Source organism: Pelophylax lessonae (assembly GCF_965119305.1).
Source record: "Pelophylax lessonae genome assembly, chromosome: 4".
In the NCBI taxonomy this organism is placed as follows: Eukaryota; Metazoa; Chordata; class Amphibia; order Anura; family Ranidae; genus Pelophylax; species Pelophylax lessonae.
The window spans coordinates 290,640,742-290,665,447 of record NC_138771.1 but is presented as its reverse complement, the minus strand read 5'-3'; the positions used below and the strand labels follow the sequence as shown (position 1 = coordinate 290,665,447).

General features: G+C 39.8%; 1 protein-coding gene across 1 annotated transcript in view; it reads left to right on the top strand.

The window, feature by feature from the left end:
- OTOGL (otogelin like) overlaps positions 1-24,706 on the top strand; it is a 234,872-nt gene that overhangs the window by 84,425 nt on the left and 125,741 nt on the right. Inside the window, exons 15-20 of the mRNA XM_082255665.1 lie at positions 149-314; positions 2,422-2,496; positions 2,795-2,847; positions 4,497-4,659; positions 4,765-4,872; positions 5,573-5,711. Coding sequence (XP_082111791.1) covers positions 149-314; positions 2,422-2,496; positions 2,795-2,847; positions 4,497-4,659; positions 4,765-4,872; positions 5,573-5,711 — 704 coding nt within the window. The remainder of the gene's footprint in view (positions 1-148; positions 315-2,421; positions 2,497-2,794; positions 2,848-4,496; positions 4,660-4,764; positions 4,873-5,572; positions 5,712-24,706) is intronic.

The following is a 24,706-nucleotide window of genomic DNA, read 5'->3' as shown; positions in this document are numbered from 1 at the left end:
ATTATTTACACTTCATCCACGTTTTTTGGGGGTCAGATTTCTTCCGGGTAGCGCATTGATCCTCGTCATTTGCATATTAACAGTATAGTAACTTGAAATGTTACCCTATTGATGAACAAAATTAAAAATAATAAACTGTGTTCCGTAGGAGTCGTCTGCCGCTTTGGAATGTTGTTCCACCAATGTTCATCATACTGTGGCCGTACTTGTTCCTCTCTTTCCCTGGGAGAAGTCTGCACTGATGAGTGTATAGAAGGATGTAACTGCCCTGATGGAAAGTACTTTGATGAGTCTCTTAGTTTTTGTGTTCCTATGTAAGTACATGTGTTGAATGTAAGGCACAGTTTAAAAAGGTGGAATATATGTATAGGTTATATGATAGTTGTCACACAACCCTGGCAGAAACGAGGTACTGGGTTTGGTTTCTATTGTCCCATATTTCAGCAAAAACTCTAAATGGAATTTGCCTGTTCTCCCCTAGTTGAGCCGGTTTCCTCTGGGTCCCCAAGTTTCTTTCCACAATTCATGAGTATACTAATTGATTAATTAGCCTTCATCCAAATTGCTCTACTGTGTTTATGTGCACGTGAAGGATGTTAGTAACCGTCTTCATGTGCAGGGACTTATATGATTGATTCATTGTCCAATGCTGCAAAATATGTTGGCACTGTATAGATAAATAAAACAAGCATTGTTATGGCCGGAATACACGATAAGAAAATCGGCCGAAAATTTCTGTTCAGCGAACGATCGGCCGATACTCTACTCATTAATGCTCAGCCATCAATGAGCGATATCGATATTGTGAACGGAAAATATCGTTTGAAAAAAACGAAAAATTCTGTCGTCTCGTTTGCGAATGAACGATATTCTATACATTGGTGTTAAGGTCGTTCATTTGAAATCTGTAGAACATCACGCTGAACAATGTTTCGATGGTCGGCGGTCAACGGTTGGGCGATATTCGGCCCGTGTATGTTGGCAAAGTTTTCGACCAACGAACACTTTTTCATAAGTCGGTGGTCGAATGATCGGGCGATATTCTACTCGTGTATTCCGGATATTAGGCAGTGATTGAATTTATTTACACCTTCTGTAGCGACCTAAGGATAACACTAAATCACTCATACCACAGTAATACATACTTGTACATTTAGACAGATAACTCTTTACCTACCAGTATAGAAGGAGTTTGTGGTAGAAAACCTGAGAACCTGGAGGAAACACACAGTCTAGAAGACCATACTCCATGCAGAAAGTGTCCTTAAGGGGAACCAAAACCAGGACAACAAACCTGCAAACCCACAGGGTTATGGATCGGCCTTTACTGTACAGTTCAGACTCAAAATCCAAAACAGGCTCAGGTTTGGATCCGATCCATAACAGAAATGGTCATTCATGGTGCTGGTTGTTCTTAAAATCCCACCCTTTCAAAATTTGTATATTGTGCAAGGATAAGGATCACATACATGAACCCACTTGGTCAACCTTAAAAAACAATGGTGAAACATATAAGGCTGACAGGGGGATTTACTAAAACTGGTGAACACAGAATCTGGTGCAGCTCTGCATTGTAACCAGCTTCTAGGTTTTATTGTCGAAGCTTAAAGTGGAACTATAGGCAAAATTTTTTTTTTTCATTTTGGATAGAGTAAGGGGGGATTATAATCCTTGTCGGATTTTTTTTCATCATCTGTGTCCCATTTCAGAGATTTCCCTTCACTTCCTGTCCCATAGCAAACAGGAAGTAAGAGGAAATCCCTGTAAATCAAGGGAATTCCTTGGGGACCCTCAGGTCACCAGAACTAGTGTACCTATTGGACAATTTTCCCTCTATGTATTTTCTGGGGACAACCCAAAATTTGGGTAATTTCTTTTACTTTCACTTTCAATGATAATGGTAAACAGAACAAATAGAGAGGGTGAATTTCCTTAAAGGAGGAACAGACAGCAATAAAAATGGACAGGTGTTCTAATTCCTCTTCACTCCATCCAAAACTAAAAAAGTTTTGCCTTTAGTTATATTCTAAGTGAAAAATCTGAAGTTAGAAGCTGATTGGTAACTATGCACAGCTGCACCAGATTCTGTGGGCACCAGTTTTAGTAAATCCCTCCATTGCTTTTGTAGGTCCAAATTGACCAAACCTACTTTACTATCAAAATATGTATGGGCATCTTTAGGAAACTTACACTTGCAAATTACATTTTAGGCTACCTTATCTGCATGGTATGAACCTAATTATTCTCTGATATACATATATGAAGTATGTACAGTATAATGATGTCATATATAGTAGTCAGCTAGAATCAGTTGTACCAATCACTCAGTCTCCACATTGGCACTTTGCTGCTTTTAGAAAATAATATAAAATATTAAATATAAAAATACTATAAGGTTGTGAACATTTCTTTCTACTGCAGATCAAACTGTCGTTGTTATTATAAGGGCAGGATTTACCATCCTGGGGAAGTGATTTTAAGACAGTCTGGATCTTGGTAAGATTAACCTTAAATAATTGTTTTCAGAATGTATTTAATGGGAATGCGCCATGACAAAAAATGTATAGTTTACAGTGAAATGATCCTCGCTTTGTACCTTATTCAGTGGATCAAAGCGCAATAATTCATAGTAACCAATTAAAATCAATCTCTCCTGATCTGACTTCATCAAAGTGAAATCTGGTAGCTAATGGACATTACACATTATCATTACTATTCGCCCTGCAGTGCTTATTATTGATGTTTCTTCACTCCACTATTTACAGAAATAAGGTTCTTTATCTTTTTCTGCTAGCCAGTGTTTGAATGGAACAATGAGGTGTACTGAAACCGCTACAACTATGACAGGTATGTTAACATCGTTGAACCACTAGGCACATATCTATAATTTGCACATTTCAGAACATATTTTAATAAATAGCTGTTACATACACGCATTTCCTTCATTTAAATTATTTTAAACATTCAATTATTTATGGCATACAGCTCCCCTTTTAATAAACTGGCTTTGCTTTTCTTTTTCTTTAAATCTTTTGCAGTTGTAAGTCTTAAGGCCCGTACACACGATCAGAAAATCGTACAAAAAATATAACTTTCCAAGTGATCGCACGATAATCTGATTGTTAGTACACAACTTTTGTTCGAAATTTTCAGAAGGGACAAACACGAAAATGTTTCTTCTACCATACCAGTTCGTACGATTTTTGTTTAATCAGTACAGTTTTCGTCCGAAAATTCAATACAAATACACTACAACACATGACATTACTTTTTATTTTGTCGTATGAGAATTTTCATACTGTAGTAACCTTAAGATTTTTGATCTGCAGACTAGCATGCAAAAAAAAAAAAAAAATGGATGATCATTCATCCGATAATCTCATTGTGTGTACTAGGCTTTAATGTAATTTTTTACCAGTGGTGTCGACTGAACATATCTGAGCCACTTACTACCTCCTTTACTGCCCTCCACAGCAGAGTTACGCAGAAAAGCTACAGGGCTAGCAATGATTCCCTGTGTGGCTCCTACACCAATATACTAAGTGTGGAGGATGCATGAAAAACAATCCCTATACTTTAAGCTTCTCTTAAGCAGCTTCCTTGCAATTCGGCATGCTTAGCAATCTTTTATATTTTAATATTGCTGTGGGGAAGCAAAGCCCAACCAGTGTTCTGAATCAGGAATCCTGCATATTGCTTCAACTCCTGCACCTGTATACCCCACAGGGGAGGACTGAGCCAGGGGGCATTTTGCCCCCCTTGCCACTCTGATGCCCTGCAAAAAGGCTTCACCGCTTCTGCCACAGACATGCCTAAAGGATTCCTGGTGAAGAGAAGTATAAAGTCCCCACCGCTGATCTACTGAGTGTGGGATGAAGACAAGGACAAAGAACAGGCCTTCCCCTGAGCAAGGAGGGTGTAAACTGTGTCTGAGCAGAGGCCAGTTCCATGCCCCACTGGAGACACTCCTACCCCAGGCAGCCCTAAACGAGCTGTCCCAGCTCTCCCCAACTGCCCCCTGCTGGCCAGGTAGGGAACCCGGATTTGATCGGTGAGGAGCATCAGCCTGGAATGGGGGTCAAGAGGAGGTGGAGAAGAGTGAGAGTGGGAGGGGGGCCGAGTTGATGCACCATTCACCTCTGGTTTGTACTTGCCCCCTGGGCCTAAAGTTGCCAGTCAGCCCCTGATACCCCATATGTATCAGCAGCAAAGCATGGGTTCATTTTAAATATGGACAATCATTTTCTCAACAGTAAGCAGGACTTTTTAAAGGAGGCATGCCTTATCTACCAATATAGACTAATTGTGCTTGAAAATTCAGTTAGTTTGCCTGTCTTTCATCATCTATCAATGTGTATACATCACATTCTAAAGAGAGTCTGTCAATCATAGGGCTACAGCATAGTGTACAATGTCCTATATATTATCATGCTAAGAATAACAGTAGTAGTTTATGTTCTTTCTTTTACTTCATATATAATGATTTTATGTTAAAGGTCAAACATGCCCAGAAGGAAAAATATACTTTGACTGCAGGAATCCTATTCTTGGAGTACCATCTGCTGGTGTGAACTGTGAAGTCACTTGTGCCAACCTGGCAATGAATTTCTCATGTGTCCCATCCCCACCTTGTGCCAGTGGGTGTATTTGTCCACCAGGGTAAGTATGTAGATATGAAATGCATTGCATAGAGGGCTGTTTATGTGTATATTACTTGTATTTATGTGTATGTGTATATTATTTTGATATTATGTTGTTTTGCAGTATGGCTGAGCATAAAGGGAAATGTTATGTTCCTGATAGCTGCCCATGTTCATGGAAAGATTGGGAATACTTATCCGGAGAAGTCATAACAACACCGTGCTATACATGGTAGGCTATTTAAATCTTCTACAGATAAACTATGAAGGAATGTGTATATACATATACACTTTATATATTATATATATAGATATAGATATAGATATAGATATATATAGATAGATAGATAGATAGATAGATAGATAGATAGATAGATAGATAGATAGATAGATAGATTTATAGAGATATATACAGTATGTATATACACTCACCGGCCACTTTATTAGGTACACCTGTTCAATTGCTTGGTAACTCAAATTGCTAATCAGCCAATTATATGACAGCAACTGAAGGCATTTAGGCATCTAGATGTGGCGAAGATGACTTGGTGAGGTTCAAACCGAGCATCAGAATAGGGAAGAAGGGAGATTTAAGAACCTTTGAACATGGCATGGTTGTTGATGCCAGACATGCTGGTCTGAGTATTTCAAAAACTGCTGATCTACTGCATTCTATTGTTGTCAAAGCTAAACTTTATAAAATAGGTGCCATTCTTTTATTACTTTAGATCTGGTCAAACGATATGTATGGCAGACCTAAGAGGGGTGAGGAATTTTCAGCTGTGGCCCACAAAGTCAGCATTGATAATTAATTGTATCTCTATATGACATCAGTATCTATGGGATGTTTAATTACTGTATATTCAGTGTGGACAATGATTGCATCTGTTACTTCAATTATTATGTGCTAACGTTAATCTGTTTTCTTTTAGTGTTTGCAAAAGAGGAGTATTTAATTGCACCAGTTACCCATGTCCTTCTGTCTGTACTGTGTATGGTGATCGTCACTATTACACTTTTGATGGCTTGGAATACGACTATGTCAGTGACTGTCAGGCTTATTTAGTAAAGGTAAGACCAAAATTTCAACTACAGGCTTGCCTAGAAATAAACAGGACCTTTTTTCTCCAAAATGGAAGTCATAGTTTTTTAATTATTCTGACTAGTTACAGCAAAACTTTACTTACTAATATATTCATTCAAAAGCCATGACATAATTGCTCAGTTCATACAGCATATTTAGCTGAAATCTGTCTTTAAACCAATTTGTTTGACAACAGCTCTCAGCAGAAATCAGACTTGTAGTGGGAATGCATGTTCTTTAAATTGATGAGTTGGATTAGGTGATATCTAGTTGTGTTAAGATGAGGATGAGCTTTCAGTGGGGATGATACCAGTGTGATCAAATTCATTATTACCCCAAAGATCTTAGTGTATTGCAGCCCTTAATATATGAAGACACACTCTAGCCTGGAAATGCTAAATTGATCAGATAAGGAGGTATTGCTTCACAAGTATTTTTTGTCCACCAATTCCATATATATTTGTTTGAACTGTGATTATTTTTTTCGCTTAGAGTTTCCCTTTGTGGGTGGATTTTATGACCATTACTGAATTGGGGACATGTCTTTCTTTGGGGCATATATCATTCTTTGCCTTAGTGGTAACTCTGTTTCTAACTATGAGGTCTCTTGCTTTGGAGGAGATGGAGATGGCCATCTCAATCACAGACACTACAGCTGACAACGTATTCTAGTTCAAGGCAAAGTAAGCAGAGTGAGATCATCATTCTCTCCATTAATTCAAATGTGCTGTTTTTTTTTAATTCTTCATTATATACTTACTTTTTGAAAACAAGCATAGCTATTGGCTTTTGATGCCCTTCTGTAATAGCTTACACAAAACTGACATAGCTACCCGGGTTAATAAGATGATGCTAAATTCTTATAAGGATATTAAATACAAGGGTTACAGAGACCACATGTACAGATACAGTAAGTGGCAACCACCCCAATCTATATGTAGCAAGGTTTCCAGGCCTGTGGCCTGATGTGGGTCTGCCATTAGTACCGGTAGTCTCTCCTGATGTGGGTCTGCCATTAGTACCGGTAGTCTCTCCTGATGTGGGTCTGCCATTAGTACCGGTAGTCTCTCCTGATGTGGGTCTGCCATTAGTACCGGTAGTCTCTCCTTATGTGGGTCTGCCATTAGTACCGGTAGTCTCTCCTGATGTGGGTCTGCCATTAGTACCGGTAGTCTCTCCAGCCCATGTAAGCTGTGACCCTGGGTGTGATAACTGAAGCAGCGACAACTCCGGCATCTTTGTTTGTGGTTTTTTATTTGATTTAAAGGGGATGGGAGAAGGGAATGAGTGGGATACTCCTTGAGGCTTGAACTAATTACACATGGGACTTTACTCCTGAAAATGCCCGCTGGGGCTTCCTTGCCGCCAGCCGGTGCTCACTAATGCTGAGAATACTTTGTAGAACACAGAAGTGCTGAATCCTCGACTTTTAATCCAGAAGACTCAGGACTGAGAACTGTAGAACTCCTGACACTGTGATGCTGTATAAATCACCGAATACTGTCCCCTGCTTTGCCCAGCTTGAGGTAGTATGAAGTAGAACTCTGTATAGCTGTACTTGCAACTGACACACTCTATACAATTCAGGGCCCAGCTGCAGGTGCCCCCCCCTTTGACTTTAACTCTTCAGGGTCCACTGACTATGTACCCCCTTTGTAACCTCAGGGTCCTCAACCTAGGTACCCCCTTTGCAGCTAGCTGACACTGAATCCCAGAACCTCTTCCGGAGTGGTCCCCTCTAACTTTAGGCAGACCCCCAGGGGCAATCCTCAGTACTCATGACCTGTGTAGGCTTTTCTGGGACCGGACCCCTCTCTCTCTCCACAGACTCTCGGCACACCGGATCCCCTCAGCTCACTCAGCACTCTCTGGACACTCAGGCGACACCCTGAGACATCCACCTTCCTCAGACAGGAGGAGAGACAGCCGCACTCTTCTTCCTGGGACTCTTCTCCCGCCAAAGACACGGTGCCACCCACTTCCCCCCAAACTTATACCCACTCCCAGAATCCTTTGCAGCATAATCTGCCTTCTGGGGAAGTTACAAGCTGGAATGTGTCCCCTGATTGGGCTTCCCACACTGCCCTATGAGAAGCCTCTTACAGGAGCCAGTAGAGATACTTCTCCCCTCAGCAGGCACATCTGGAAGCCCTGACCCCCAAGCTAAATAAATCACAGCCCTGCTGTTAGGCAGACAAGGCCCACTATACATTTACCTAGCACCTACCTGTAGGGTGCTACATATAACTAGCCTTTACAGTAAGGTGCACATAGAAGGGGCTTTGCACGTTACAAACAACAGAAAATTTACCATCACACTTACCAGCAAGTCTGCAACCAAACCAAATTGGCCCTATCTAACAGTTTGCAATAAAACACAGGTAGAGAAACAACATATCCTCATATACAGTATCTCACAAAAGTGGATACACCCCTCACATTTTTGTAAATATTTTATTAGACCTTTTTATGTGAGAACACTAATGAAATGACACTTTGCTACAATGTAAAGTAGTGAGTGTACAGCTTGTATAACAGTGTAAATTTGCTGTCCCCTCAAAATAACTCAACACACAGCCATTAATGCCTAAACTGCTGGCTACAAAAGTGAGTACACCCCTAAGTCAAAATGTCCAAATTGGGCCCAAAGTGTCAATACATTGTGTGGCTACCATTATTTTTCAGCACAGAGCTGGTGGATGTTAGAGACATTGCGCTCCTCCACCTTCCACCTTCCACCTTATTCACTGTCACATGAAAAGATATAAAAAAAATTACAAAAATGTGAGGGGTGTACTCACTTTTGTGAGATACTGTAGCTATGATTAAGGATGAGTGAATCTGCCTGAGTTTGGTTCGCAGACATTTTTGCAAATCTTACTCAAAGTTGAGGAACTTTGCAGCAAATCCCACTGAAGTCTATGGGGGCATATCTTTTTTGCAGTTCTGGCCATTTGTAGGACTAATAAAAATGCTATTGTAAATGGAAAATGAAGCTGGGCACTGCCATGGGGGACATGTACCAATGCCAAATAAATAATAAATTAAAAAACAAACAAACAAAACGTATCTCTCCCTATAAACTCAAACCCACATGGACAATATGGCTACTGCTCAGCAAAGTCAAAAGAGCAAAGTCACACAGTATTTGAATGAAAGAATAACTCAGCCGCCTTTAATTAAAAGGGTGCGTTTATTAAAAGGCGGCTGAGTTATCCATTCATTTAAATACTGTGGGACTTTGCTTCTGTGACTTTGGTGAGCAGTGTCAACGGCTATGCATTGCTTTAAAATGTGTTCCTTATTTCTGTCCATGGACCTGCAAAGCTATTGCCCAAATATACCTGATTTGTGAATCCTTTGTTGCAAACCTGCACCTCAACCCTAGCTATGATCTTTATCATTAGGACCTCTGTCTATAGGCTTTTGTTCACTTCAGAATTGCTTCTCTCCAAATACAAGTGTATTGTAATGCAGAAGCAGCTGAAGCAGGTCAACTGCATCTGCAATAAACTCAGAAGCATCTCAAAGCAATGTCAAAAGCACGATCCATTTGCCCATCAACGCTGGTCAACACAGGCTCTAAAGGCCCGTATACACGTGCAGATTGTCGGCCGAAAAGATTCGGCCGACGACCGATCGGCTGATTTTCGGCTTGTTAGTATGATGCTTCCGACAGCCGACAGCGCACTTTCGGCCGAACAGAATCTGTCGTGCAAGCATTAAAATTTTTGTATGCCGACACCAGAACGGCCGATTGTTCGCCAGTCAGTACAGATTTCGGCCGACAGACAGCAGATTTGCAAGACTGAGCATGCTTAGAAAAGAAAAAAGACAAGGAAAGTTAACCATCACATGACATCACTTCTGCAGTCGGCTGTTGTTGGCCGACAAAATTCGTGTGCAGTCTTTTGCACTTTTCAACAGACAAGACAGCCCGCGGACAAAAGATGTCCGATCGTTCGGCCGACGATCGGTACGTGTGTACGGGGCTTTACTCTCCTGCATATTCACAAAGCAAATAGAAACCTAACGGAGTGTGTTAGCTTAACCGCTTGCCGACCAGCCACCGTAGTTTTACTGCGGCAGGTTGGCTCTGTCCTGTGAAACAATGTACCTGTACGTCGCTTCGCGGGACTGCTAGGGGGTAAGCTAATCAGCGGGTCCAGCAGCCGCGATTTCCGCCAGGCACCCGTGATCGCTCCCTGTGGAGACAGAACGGTAGTCTGCCATTGTAAACACGGCAGACTGCTGTTCTGTCAGTTATGAACACAGGGATCCTGTGTTCCTCTTATTTAGGAACACAGGTCTCTGTATTCATGCAGCAAGCCCATCCCCCCAACAGTTAGAAAGCACCCCCTAGGGACACATTTAACCCTTTAATCACCCCTGGTGTTAACCTCTTCCCTGCCAGTGTCATTAGTACAGTAACAGTGCATATTTTTAGCACTGATTACTGTAGTAATGTCACTGGTATGCCCAAAAGTGTCAAAAATGTCAATTAGGCATCCGATCTGTCGGCTGAAATGTCGCAGTCCCGCTAAAATGTGCTGATTGCTGCCATAACTAGTACAAAAAAAAAATTACATAAATCTTTCCCCTAGTTTGTAGACTTCATAACTTTTGTGCATACCAATCAATATACACTTATTGGGATTTTTTTTTAACCAAAAAAAAGTAGCAGAATACAAATTGGCCTAAAATGATGAAAAAATTTGATTTTTAATTTTTTTATTGGGGAATGTCATATAGCAGAAAGTAAAAAATATAGTTTTTTTTTTTCTTTAGAATTGTTGCTTTTATTTGTGTGTTTAAAGCACAAAAAATTAAAATCGCAGAGGTGATCAAATACAACCAAAAGAAAGCTCTATTTGTGGGAAAGAAAGAACATCAATTTTATTAGGGTATAGCATGGCACGACCGCCCAATTGTCAGTTTAATTAACGCAGTGCCAAAATAATAGTAATAAAATAGTAATAGTAATAAAAATAACGCAGTTCGCAAAAAATAGCCTGGTCATTAAGGGGGTAAATCCTTCCTGTCCAGGAGTGGTTTTAAACATATATAGGAGTTATTTTTTTATACTGAAAAGAAGAACACCAAGCCACTTGCCTAATGAAAAGTCAGGTGCTTATATAGAGACCCAGAACTTCAGGATAGCTTCTTGTATCTTTTTTTTCACTAAGGGGCTACATAATTGTTTGTAATACAAAAAAGTTAATTGAAATCAAAGCAGAGTGAATGCTCAAAGCAACATTAATGTAAAGTCTTTTATTTACCGTTGCCATCAGTGTAACCTTATCCTACAGAATGCTCAAAATTGCACTTTCTAATAGGATACTGTACACCAAAAAGGGTTAAACCTAATTACAAAAAGTAGCCCAGGTAACCATGATTTGATAAAAGACCCCAAGAACTGAAACCATTCCATTTACTGAGTGAATAAGCAGATTTGAAGTGATAGCTAGGGATGTGTTGTCGCTTTGTTCTGGGCATGAATACAAATACAGAGACTAGGTAGATATACATACCATCATACCCAGAAGATAGGTTTAAAATGCCATGCTATTAGCTTCATATTGTTAAAGGCTAGTGCAGTGTTGGTTTGGGCAAGGAGCAGCGTAATGCAATTTGTAGCACAACACACTGATTTTTTTTTCTTGCTTTGTTTTTGTTGTTTTTTTCTTTCAATTTCATTTAAAAGAGTCACATAGTTCAACAAATTCATAGAACCTTCATTCATGCCACTCCACAGCAGTGCGGTGCAAAAAATACAAACAACCTACAATTTTCTACACTGAAATGCACCGCAAAACACACCAGCGATGTGCTGGGAACGAGACATATAGGAAAACAATTGTTCTATGTGTGCTATTGGTGACCTGTGTTTATTCAGTGTGGAAAAACATAGGTCGCAACACATTGGGGGTGATTTACTAAACCCAGAGAGTGCAAAATCTGGTGCAGCTGTGCAGCTTCTTCAATTAAAATTTAAAACTAAAAAAAAACTGAAAGTTGATCGTTTATTATTCAGAGCTGCACCAGATTTTGCACTCCCCAGTTTTAGTAAATTAACCCTATAGTGTGAGTGAGCCCTTAAACATCCTTTTCACACTTGTGTGACCTGAAAGTCGCGCAACTTTGCCGTGAATTTGACATGACTTTGTCGCGTTCGATTTGACTTGAAGCAATGCCTGTGTAATCTTCAAGTCTGTGGACCTCAAGTCACATCAAAGTCGGACCAAAGTAGTAAAGGGACTAGTACTGTCATCTCTCTGACGAAACACGTTGGGTATGGCTATGACGCTTTTTCATCATGCACTCTTGCTGACTGGCGGATGAGTCCAGTGCAACCACAGAGCCTGCTGCTAATGGGAAAGCAACTATGTTGTATTTTATCACCATAGGCAAAACATTTTTTACGTTTTTTGCCCTGGGACTTGTTTGGTGCAATCCTGCTATCACTTACAAGTCTTTATTTGTAATTTTTCAATACATTTTTTTATGGATTACACTATGGGCACATATGCTTTTTATTTTTCATCTTGATGATCAATCAGGCCTGATTGGATATATCACTGGCGTCCTGGAGTTCCCTTGCATAAGGAGACGTAACATGCGCATTTGACCATATTATATGATGGCCCACTCGATCAGTTAAGAGACTTGGTGTCACTTGGTGGTGGAAGCATTGCCTATTTGAGTATGTGGGGACACTAGTGGATGGAGTGATCTGTGGACATTTGGCCCTCACCCCTTTTTTCTGAACTATTTGTGGTGCACATTTTTTCCTCATTTAGCCTTTGTTTATGGGCTTTGATGGACTTTTGTTTCATTTTTTCTTCACTTCATAAGTTTGACACTTTAATATTTAATTGATTTATAATTAATTTATTCATGTTTTTCAAATCACTGATTTTCATTTATTAGCGCTGCTTTATACACTTTACTACTTTGAAGTCACTGCGACTTAAAGGTGCACAGATATAAACGGTACTCATTGGAAATCATGGGGTACAATTTGTCATGCGACTTTGCAGTCCCAAGTTGCAGGACAAGTCGCCTGGTCATTAGGGGGGCAAATCCTTTCCCGAAAACTGGTTAAATAAACCCCATTGTAACAGAAAGTGAGCTGAAATCTCCCCAGCAGAGTCAAGCACAGCACTAAAAACTCCATATAAAGATGTGGATGGTTAGTAAATGCCCTCCAAAGGGAAGGGAAATCCCTCCATTGACAGATGTCACCAAAAGAGTTAACCCCACTGGGGTCTCCACTGAGTGACCTCCCATGCTTTCGTTTCCTGGTGACAACTGTGACATTTTTTATTTTCCATCACTTTCCAAACTGGTGACATCAGTCACAAGGACAGTTTGATTTTATCAAACCTAGAGTTAAATTTTGTTAATGAGAACACGATGACTGAGTAGACTTACCAGCTCATAATATTTCAGTAAAAGCAGCACTGTTTCTCCTTCAGAATAACCATGACGCCATTTTCAGTTTCAAACAATGCACAAAAATGCAGGATTAATCTTGGCTTTTTATTAGCTTGCACCTCTGCCAACATGCAGCCCTGCTACAAGTAATTGAAATGTCAGAACTTCTCAATCATTGCTGCTTAATAAAAAAATAATGCTCGGATCAAATAGCTCAAACAATGCAATGGAATAAAGGAGCCATTTTTCCCACCGTGCGCAATCAGACTTTCATTTTCTTAAGGTAAAAAGTCATGCGTGGAAACATAAGTGATTAAGGAAAGAAAGACATAAAGCATTAACAATTCAGTAGTGAAGTTGCTGCTGAAATTGTAAACTGTGATGAGTGAGCAGAGCCTTTCAGAACATTTTCAATTTTAATGATAGACATTCTATATGCAACAGCTAAAACCTTAGCTATATACAGTATCTGAAAATAACAGGATTAGTGATAATCCAGCAATAGTGAAAAGAAGTATTGAATGGATGTTCATGTCTTTGTACAGACAGAAAATAGGCATTGAAAAGGCTTTTATAAAAACCTAACTTCCAGTCTACTTGTGATGGTAAACTGTAAAACGAATGTTACTGGATTTAGAAGAATAGTTATGCTCCAGTTAAAAAAGTTACACCAGAAATGTAGTAAGCTGACTTAGTTATCATGAAATAGTGTTAATTAGGACTTGTAAGGTGTAAATGACAAAGAAGTATCTTACAGAAGGGTATATATTGCATTTGGACAAGTAATATAGAAAACATTTAAATTTGATCTTTCAGTGAATTAAAACTGCTGCATGAATACATTTCTGACATGTCAAAATATACAGGCAAAGTATAATTTTTAGAAAAAAATAAAAATAAAATCTTTGATCTTTAGTCAAGTGACTTTGCCTAGACTGGCATGATCTGCTGCTGGCAGGAGGAATCATTCATTTTCCCCAGTGATCACTATGTAAATGTACAGTGCATAACAACTGTGTAGCAAGTCAGAAGGGGAGAGGCTGCAGCAGGAGCTGATCTTCCTCAGATATAAGTGAAGGTGTCCTACTTTGGATGATGCCTGAACAGAGATAGTGTCATCCTTTGGAGAGAAAAAAGCAGATGAAGGCATTGTCAAAGAGAGTACTACATACACAGTGGAACACCTTCATATTTCTTATTCTGTATATACTTAAAGTTAATGTATAGTCAAAGCTAGTTTTGGAAACGTAAGGAAGGATTAGAATTGGTCAACTTTTTATTGCTGTCTGTGTTCCGGCTGAAGGGAATTAGACAGGCCATAGATTTTGCGATTGTCTTTTCTGCAACCAGGAGTTGCAGGAAAGAAAGATGCTTGATTCCCCCATCAACACAGTCAGTGTAAGTGGAGCCATCCCTGCTGGGAGAACACAGTGATTATTGCTGGTGGCTTTGTCCACTGGCAATAATCGCATGCTAAAAATCGGACATGTTGACTGTACCCAAGTCGATCAATAGATTGACTTGGGTACATAGGAACAGTCAGCCTGCCCATACATGAATCAAGTCCCAGCTGTTCCCTGCTGAACTGGCTGAGATTTGTTCCATTTATGTTGGATTTACTCTCTGTATTTATCCTTGTGACCAAGAGATGGGATATCCAAAATTTTACAGTTGTCACCAGAACAATAAGTAAGGGTAAATCTTCCACTGAGGACACTTGTTCTTGTGACAACTGTCTAAGACTGGAATTCCCCTCACTTTGTAGAAGTGATCTCTGATTTCCGGTTGGATTTCCAAGACAGGCTCTCCAATGCAACACAAACAGCAAAAATATAAATTAGCAGGGATTTGAACCTTTCTATACCCTACATAAAACTAAATAAACTAAATTAAAAAATGAGCTATACACACACTTCAACATGAAAAAAATATAATTGTTTTGGGGTACACTTTTTTTTTTCTTGTTCAAAAGTTTTATTGAAATGCATTGAAGAGAAACAAATTAAACAGTGAACATAAGATAGACCTCTGTGATGAAATAAGCGACCATTGGTTACAAAAAGGAACACAAGTAGAGCATAGCCTGTTGACTAATTTGCCTGCTTGTTGACTCAGTCCACACAACATTTGCATTTAAACTTCATGTATTGCATTAAAAACAATTTCTATCCATCTGCTGTGCAGTGGCCTATTTTCAGTAAGAGTTATGAACTTACAAATAGATCATGAGAGAACTAGCATGAGCAAAAAAAAACCAAAAAAAAAAAAACCAAAAGAAAAAAACAATTAAAGGGAGGGTATCATTAGACATTAAGTGAGACTAAAACTATGTACACATGATTAGAATATCAAATAAAATACCGCTTTCGAAGCGATCGTACCATAATCTGATCGTTAGTACAGAAATCTTCAGAAGGGACAAACACAAAAAAATTTCTCATACGATACTAGATCGTACGATTTTCGTTTAAACGGTACAGTTTTCACCCGAAAACATACAATACAAATACATTACATAATTTCTGAATTTTTATTCTGTTGTATGTGAATTTTCGTACTTTAATAACCTATTTGTTTTTTGATCTGGAGACTAGCATCCCAAAAAAAACGCACGATCATTCGTTCAATAAGCTCATCATGTGTGCTAGGCTTTAGCCTAGCTCTAAATAGCAGGCTTATTCATAGGTATGATATTGAAACAGAAAAAAAATAAATAAAAATAAGGAGGCTAGAGCTGAGAAGGAAAAAAAAGAATAAGAGATAAAAAAAGAAAGAGGGAGAGGAAAGAAGATAAGGGAAGAGAAATTCCCAGAGGGTGGTGGGTCCTCTTAGAAATCTGGCAGTAAGCAGCGTTTGATCCACGACTGCCGTATTTGACTAAATTTGCCTATATGATCTTTTTTAGAGGGCTTCCATCTTTGCATAAAGTAGGGTACAGTTAATTCTATAGCTTATTTGTGAAGTGGTACGCTGTTCTGTTTAAGCTAACATAATAAATATATAACCAGTGTGAATCAAAGTTGCTCAGTACAATAACATACGCACATTAAGCTCAGTGAAAAAACATGTATACACAATATCAGTGTAAAAAATGTCCAGAAAACACTTTCAAAACAATTGCAAAAAAACTTTCCAACCAAGGTGTTAATAAAAAGTCTTAAAAGTCATATAAACATTAGAGAACAGTGAAAAATAGGAAAGAATCTTCTCCCAAGTGAACCTACAATCGTACATGTAAGGCTCGTTATGTGATCACGAAAGGACGTTACTATGGCTACTATGCTAATCAGCTTGAGATGATTTATTTCTGGCGCCTGTCACTGTGCTCTCACCCTGAGGAAGTCACGTTACCAGTGATGCAACACGTCGGAGGAGCCTGTGACAACAGATCTGCTGTCACTGCGACCCAGTTTGAGCTGCTGAGCTGGAGCTGCTCTTTCCTTTTTAAGTATACTGGATGCTTTATATGCGATTTTACAAGTTTTTAAAATGTGAGTGCAATAGATGAAGCTGCTTTTTAATAAATTGAATGAATTCAAACATACTGCACAATGAAATATCTTCTTTGTTTAAACATTTTTGTGGAGCCAAATCATTACTGATAGAGGAGGACTCGAAGGGAGGCAGAGGATTCACTTGGAGCATTTGCTCACATTGAAAGTTTTAACTTTTTTCAGGTGAGCGCGCATTGTACCTAGAGGTGGATAGAAGGAGGTTGGACCCCATAATGTAATCACTTTAGATCACTGAAGATTTTACCTTTATTTTAATGTACTGTGGAGCACTTTGCATGGTGGACTCACAGATTTTTTTTACCAAATTTACTTGGGAGAAGATTCTTTCTTATTTTTCGCTGTTCTCTAATGTTTATATAATACTATATATTAATATATATATATATATGTGTTAATATATATATTAATAGTCTTTTAAGACTTTTTATTAACGCATTGGTTGGAAAGTTTTTTTGCCAATTTTTTTTTTTTCACACTGATATTGTGTATATATGATTTTTCACTGAACTTTATGTATATTATTACACTGAGCAACTTTAATTCACACTGATTATATATATATTATGATAGTTTAAACAGAACAGTGCTCCACTTTACTATTAGACTATTTACGATTATTCAAGTGATTAAGTACATGATTTGGTGGTGGCAGCAACTCAGCCCCCATTTATTTAATTTTATTAGGCCACTGTAGCAGCTCACTAGTGCCCCCCACATCATAGTAGACACAGTGAGGCACACTAGAACACTCTTAAGGCAAAATGTATTTGCATGTCCCACTTCCACCAGAAATCCAAATAAATGAGAGGTTTAATCCTTATTTCATTATTGAGGGAGGAAGCCCTGGACCGACTGTACAGCTGGTTTACAGCACAGATAAAGCCAAATAATAGTTTTTGTTCAGAAAATATAGAGTAATTTATTCTACAATGTATACAGCTTGTTGGCCTTCATGAATACAGTGCGTTGAATCCATGGCTTTTATGGAGTAGGGCTTGGGACCAATAAAACATTAAAACAAGGTAATTCATGATCAATAAGGCGCTACTGTGATTCACACTGACTAAAGCCGGCCATACATGGATTAAAATGTGACCAGTTCAGCAGGGACCAGCTGAATTTCAATCCATGTATGGGCTAGCTGGTTGTACACAAGTCGATCTATCAATTGTCTTGAGAACAACCAGCCTTTTGGGTTTATTCAAACTATCAGTGCCTCCGACAATAGCTGTCAACACTGATCATTGTGTTCTGCCGGCAGGTAAGACTTCCTGCTAGCAGAACACAATAGTTCTGTGGGAATAATTCCCCAATCAGAACTGTGTGTGTTGATGGGGGAATCAACACATTTTTTTCCTTCAACCTGCTGGTTGAAGGAAAAAAATTATAATGTATGGCCTGACTTAGTGGAAGGCTGTTTGGTTCCTTTTAGTCCACCTCACTCTAACTTCTTTGGTTGTATGATTTCATTGGCCCCCAAATCCTAATACATACTGGAAATCATTTTTAAACCATAAAAGCCTTCACAGATCTGTGACATATATTTGTTAAAAGGAGATAAAGAAATAAAAATGAATTTGTATATTTAAAAACTCTAAGATAAAATTTCAGTTCTCTAAGCTTTCATTTTAACCGGTGTCACCTTTAGTGAAAGAAAACCTCTGGGTGGACTCAGGGTTCTAAAGTTCATGGGTAGAACCAGAAGAAATCCAATAGGCTAGGATGGCAAACTGCCTACAGCCTTCTCATCTATTAGACCTTGTGACGCAGGTGATGAAAAACAGACTGCCGTGGGTTTTGTCGTAATAAAACTAGACTTATTGTGTATGAGACAGGTGCAAGGCTGCACTACTTGCTGAAGCTTCTGGCTTTTGGGTTCTGACTCTTAAATGAAATAGACTGGCTTACAAAGGGTAATTTGTTCACGTCTGCTGGACCGCATTTAGTCACTGACGAAGGATTGTACCAACTTTGAACTGAAACTAATTAGTCATTAAGAAACTGATAGTGTCTCTGTAGCTCTTATGTGCAGCTGAGATTGCAGATAATCATGAAGCTCTTTTAATGTATAAAAACCTGGAAATATTTCAAATGACTTGCATATGAAAAGAAAATGTGCCAAAATTAAAGATGCATTATATTAAAGATACATTTTTTAATCCAAAACTAGCCCATATTAGCTTAAATACATATTGCAGCTTGCTTTAGCAAATATTTTGTGGATCAAACCATAAAAAGCTGACCTGAGTTTATTTAAAGTGTAATTCCACTTTTGTTGACCAAAGAACAATCTTCTCTGGGTGATTTATGCCAATGGTAATGGTACTGACAAGCATTGCTTCATATTAGAAAAAAAAATCTGTTTATTTCACTATGTCCTTTGCAGACTGAATCTGAGTGGGAGCGTCTAGTTTATTTGGAGACTTATATAGACTTTTTAGAAAATCAGTGAGCCAGTCACACAAGCAGGAAATTACATTCCAAAGCATTCTCTGATTGTGCGAGGTGGAGAATGTGACATCACCGCCCTGCCTCTCCACCTCGTCCAACCAGAGAACTCTTTGCATTTACTAAGAAAATGCAAAGCTTTCTCTCAATTGTGCCTGTGCCAAGCGACTGACCTTCTGTGTTCACAATGCAGCAGGGCAGCTGCTCGAAATGGGACCTGGAAGCTAGCAGAGATCATTATAGTAGCAGTGTCTACGGCAGTGATTTCCAGCTTCTAGAGGTACACTCTAGTGTCAAGGAGTGATCAGTAGTGATTGCTCACTGTGTCCAATTTTGAAAAGGAAAGGACCGGTCAATTACATATTTACTGGCCCCTTCCTCCGCTCTCCATCCTGACACATCCCCCACAGCAGCCGGCGGGAGAGGAGAGGAAGGAATCCTGCTGCGGGGGGATGGGGGGGGGGGTGGAGGAGGACACAGAGGGGGCCGCAGGAGGAGGAGGACATATAGGGCCAGAGGGGAAGGAAACGGAAGGGGGCTGGAGGAGGAGAACATGTGGACAATCTGGGATGATCGGCGCGGTGGGGGGACAGTTGCTAGTACTAAACTCCCTGTATAGCCTTTCAGCTGACAGCCATGGAAGGGAGAGGAGGAGAAGTTGCTGTCAGCTGAAAAGCCATACAGGGAGATTGGTGCTAGCAACTGTCCCCCCGCCACACGGATCATCCTTGACTGTCAACCAGGGAATCATCCATGGGTGCAGGGTGGGTCACAGTGCTCCCCCCCCCCTCAGAGGCACATGTGCAGTGGACACCCTGCACACATTTATGATACGCCACTGCTTGTATCACATCTATGTACTGTATGTACACCTAAGTATGTCCAGTACACCTATTTCATTGGTCCAGTACATCTAATTCATACCAGGTGCCAAATCCTGGTATTCACCTGAAAGAGAATAAAGTAACAAATAAGCATAATAAAACACAGGCATAAAAAAATGTACTTAGCTATTTTTACTTTCCAATGATTTTTTACTGATTTTTTAAATATTTGTTTTACAAAATCAACAGCCATACAATACAATATTTCTTTACAAGTATGATCAATTATCAATGTGATTACGAACCTTACAACAATATATTTATCCAAATAGCATCTTACATAATTTTCATGAAAAGTCCAAGATATCTCTACTAAATTATATCTGTTAAATATGATACCCATATTCTGTACTTTATACCTTATATAAAAAAATAAATAAAAAAAAAACACTGTTTCCTTGCGTTCAGTACCCTTCTGAGTGATCTATTCACATTGCAAGGACTTTACCAAAAATTGTTAAAATGACTACATTTCTTTTCTGAGGAAATATCTGTTTGATTGTGCTTTTCAGACTGATTTCTAAATGGAAGGATGTGTGTTTGATATAACCCCTTGAGCAAATCTCAGTGTTCTATTGCTGGAAGCTGCAGTGTATGCTACCCCTTTAGTAGGCAAGCCTTATGGAATATCTCACCAGATTTATAACATACCTTTAAAATATTTCTCTTGGAGTACATTACAGTAATCAAGATTGGAGTCTTAGAAAATGGGTTATACAGCTGCCTTCAGGTAATTGGACACTGGCAAACAAAGCTGTATGGCAACTTCAATATAAATCCTCCCACTCTCAGCAAGCCACAGGTGTGTAGCAAGCAACAAAGTGGAGAATGTTCAGAAAAGAGTGGAGGGACCTGTGTCATGGAATGTACTCCAAAAAAATGATTTTACTGGCAAGTGAACAATCCTTTTCCTAAAGAAGTTGTAAAGGCAGAAGGTTTTTTTTTTTTATCTTAATGCATTCTATGCATTCAGATAAAAAGCGTTCTGTGTGTAGCAGCCTCCCTAGTACCCCCTAATAGTTACCTGAGCCCCACTTCAGTCCAGCGATGTCCTTGAGTCCCTCGACCGTCCGGGATTCTCCCTCCTGATTGGCTGAGACACAGCTGCAGCGCCATTGGCTCCTGCAGCTGTCAATTAAAGCCAGTTAGCCAATCAGGAGAGAAAGGGGGCGGGGCCGAATGGCAGCTTCATGTCTGAATAGACAGCTGCTTGCTGTGGGGGCACAGGACAGGGGGGAGAGGCTAGGAGGAGCAAAAATTGACCTGAAAAGAGGAGGATCCAACCTGCTCTGTGCAAAACCAATTGCACAGAGGAAGTAAGTATAACATGTTTTTTATTAAAAAAAAAAACAAGACTTTATAATCACTTTAATTATTCATTACATGACACGTGAGCAGAGTTTTAAATTATGAGACGCCCAAACATTATCCAACTGAGGGGTGGGTAACATCAAGCAAATACTAACAGGCTCGCATACTAAAGAGCTCAAGAGAAGGGCTTTATAGAACAGATTTATAGAGCAGCTTGAAGCACCTTATGACTGACACTTGCATCAGATGAGACATGAACATCCACCAAGGAAAACCTAACAAACATATGAACAGAAGGCCAGGTGGTAGACTTACAAATCTGGTAGACAAATGCCTAATGTACGAACAAATCGAATTGAGTGTTCCTTTACAGGGGAGGGCGAAACAAATCTTTCAGACTACAAGCTCAAGCAATGATTTGTCTTATTCACCTAGCAATAGTAGAGTGAATCTTTGCAGGAGTGATAGCAACAAGGAAGGCAACCAGGTTAGTGAGAGTAGACAGGGGAATATTCCTGATGGGTTTAAAGGGTGGTTTCTGAAGGCCTGACAGAGCCAGGTTGACATCTTATAGTGTCACTGGAAAGCATATAGATCAAGCAATGTGAACAATACTCTGCACAAAAGCTTTCTATAAGGAGTATGAGGCAAGCCAGGATTCATACTATAAAGCTCCTCCTGGGATGTAATTTCCTGGCCTCTTATCATGCAAAGCACGCTTTTAAGGTTCAATGGTAGACTTTGCAAGAAGGTGATTTCCTAGCATTTAAGAGCTTCAACAGCCAGTCTGTTAAAACCAATGACTGAGAAGCAAGATGGTAGACTGTTCTGTGTGACAGAAGCTCTGGGTGATCTGGGAGGGCCCATAGTGAGTCTGCCAGGAGTCTGAGTGTACAAGTACCATGTCCTCCTGGGCCAGTTTAGTGCACTGAGAATTACCAGAATGCCCACCATCTTGAGAGTAAGCGAGAAAGAAGCTTTAGAGAGGGAAGGGCAAAGATTGGGTAGAACTGTCCTCACTGAGTTACCAAAGCATTAACTGCAAAGGCACGAGGATCCTTGATCCTGCAAATGAGCCTGTATACTTTGCTGCTAACCTTGGAAGCAACGAGGTCCACATCTAGTGTCCCCCAGCTTCAACAGAGAGCTTGAAACATCTCTGGTTGAAGTCTTCCAAATCCAGATGTTGATGCCTAAATAACTCCGCCTGCCAATATTCTAAGCTTGTGATGTGCACACCAGTCAGGGCTGAATTGTTTAGTTCTGCCCAAGTCAGAATCAAGTCCACTTCTCTTTCAGCTGTACAACCTATGGTGCATTCCTGATGGTTAATCTAGGCAAATGCTATGGCCATGTCTGACTAAATCCTGCAGCCAGAAGGTCAAGTGTTGAAGGGACAACTGATTTGCCTTAAGTTCCAAGACATTGATTGGAAGCTGAGTTTTCTCCAATTACCAAGATACCAAGAACCAGAACCACCTACTGGGGATTTAGAATCCATGTGGATCTCTGCATCGTCTGTACTGTCCATTGGACAAAGTCTGTACCGACTGCTTTTTTTTAGCAGGGGGCCATACAAGTATCCCACAATCGGGATGTCTTGAGAGTGAAGCAAAGCTTCCACAGGCAATATCACCTTGGTGAAAACCTTAGGTGCCATGCAAAGGACATGGGGAAGGGCAACACGCAACAATGGCAAAATGCAGGTAGAATTGATGTGGTGGGTAAATGGAGATGTGAAATAAGGCATCCTTGATGTCACTAGAGGCTAGAAATTCCCCAGTTTGAAGGAAAGCAATGACTAACCATGCAGAATTTTGGGAACCCTTGAAATTCTTTAGAAAACTTGTTTTTGCCTCTGGAGCCCAAGGTTTACCTGCAGAAACTTTGACCTTCCATTTCTGGGGTGAAAGGATATTCTAAGTAGGTGTCCAAGGAGTTGCAGTGGATGTATTCCCTAATAAATTTCTTCTGGCTGGACAGCTAAAGTCTGAAAAATTAACATGGTTGCAGGAGCAGATTGCATAGCAGAGCCTGCCAGGGAGAAAAATGTTTTCAAGAGGGCTTTTAATCTTTTGTCCACAGTGTCCTTGAAAACAGAGACATTCTCAACAGGATCATTAAGGTTTTGTTAAGGCAGATATGACAGGTTTCTTGACTGCCACTGCACATTTTTTTAGGAAATCCTCTTCAATAGGATACGGCTGAGCAAAATACTTTGCAGGGATGAAACCTTTCTCAGGATGAAACCAGTTACCATAAAACACAGGCTGTAAGTGTGAATGTACAGGGAAGTTTTTGGCAACCCAGGCTGGTACCCTTTGGAAGGGCTAACACAGGCTGCTGTAAGACAAAGCAAGTGTGAACTGCATCAATAAGAATATATTTGGTATCCTTAAGCTTGGGAGACATTCCAGTGAATTGGGTCTCTTTCAGTACTGAAATTTTATAATCGAATAGAGTATCACTTGTCTCCTCATTCCGGGGAAGCACAGAGGCAAATCAGAGTCAGAGGGAAATCAGAGATAGACTCTGTGGGAGAGGATGAGAGGTCTTGCAGCCCCTGGGGTCTTCAAAATGGCTGAAAAGTTTTGTTAAAGCATAAGTTTTGACATCGTGGCTGAGTATCTTCCAGTAATGAACCCTCAGAATTGGATTATCACTCCACCTCGGTGGAGAGGATTAGGGGGCCTGCTTGTGGCACCTGCAGTCTGAGGCCTCTAGAAGTGCTGAAAGTCTTTCCATAAATTCAGACATTGTGGCTGAGAACTCCTTTCTAGATAAACTGCAGTAAGGTGCAAAGGAGCAGTTGGTCTCTGTTCATATACTACCAAAATAGCACATGCATGAGCAGTGTGTCCACACAGAAAGGAAGATAGGCAAGTACATTAGTGGTCACAAGTAGCAGCTTAGAGACAGTGACAGAGAAAATAAGCTAAATTTAAAGAAAAAGTGAATACAGCCTGTCCCTGCCTCAGGCTTGTATAAATTAGTTTGTCACTCCTGTCATAAGTTAGCCTGCAGTTTCCTGCTTGTGTATTCTTACCTCCTTGCTGCAGTGCTTCTCTACCCTGATCTGTTTTGCATGTGTAGTTTGACTGTGCTCACCTATGGGAGTCACCTGCTATTCTGTAAGCTTTTATTTTTTTTTTTTTAAAACAGTGAGGTTTATTGAAACTTTTGGTACAATACAAAAATAAACCGTGCATTGAAACTGCGATCAGATTCATAACACATTGGGGTACAAAAATACAAATATACAAAGTGATTAACACCGAGAAACAGAACAGACATAGTAAAAATAAGGCAGTAGTCAGTGACTCTCCGTCGGCCCAACACTCGAACAGAAAATATTGGTTTAACAGGGGCGGTCAGCATAAAGTAGTT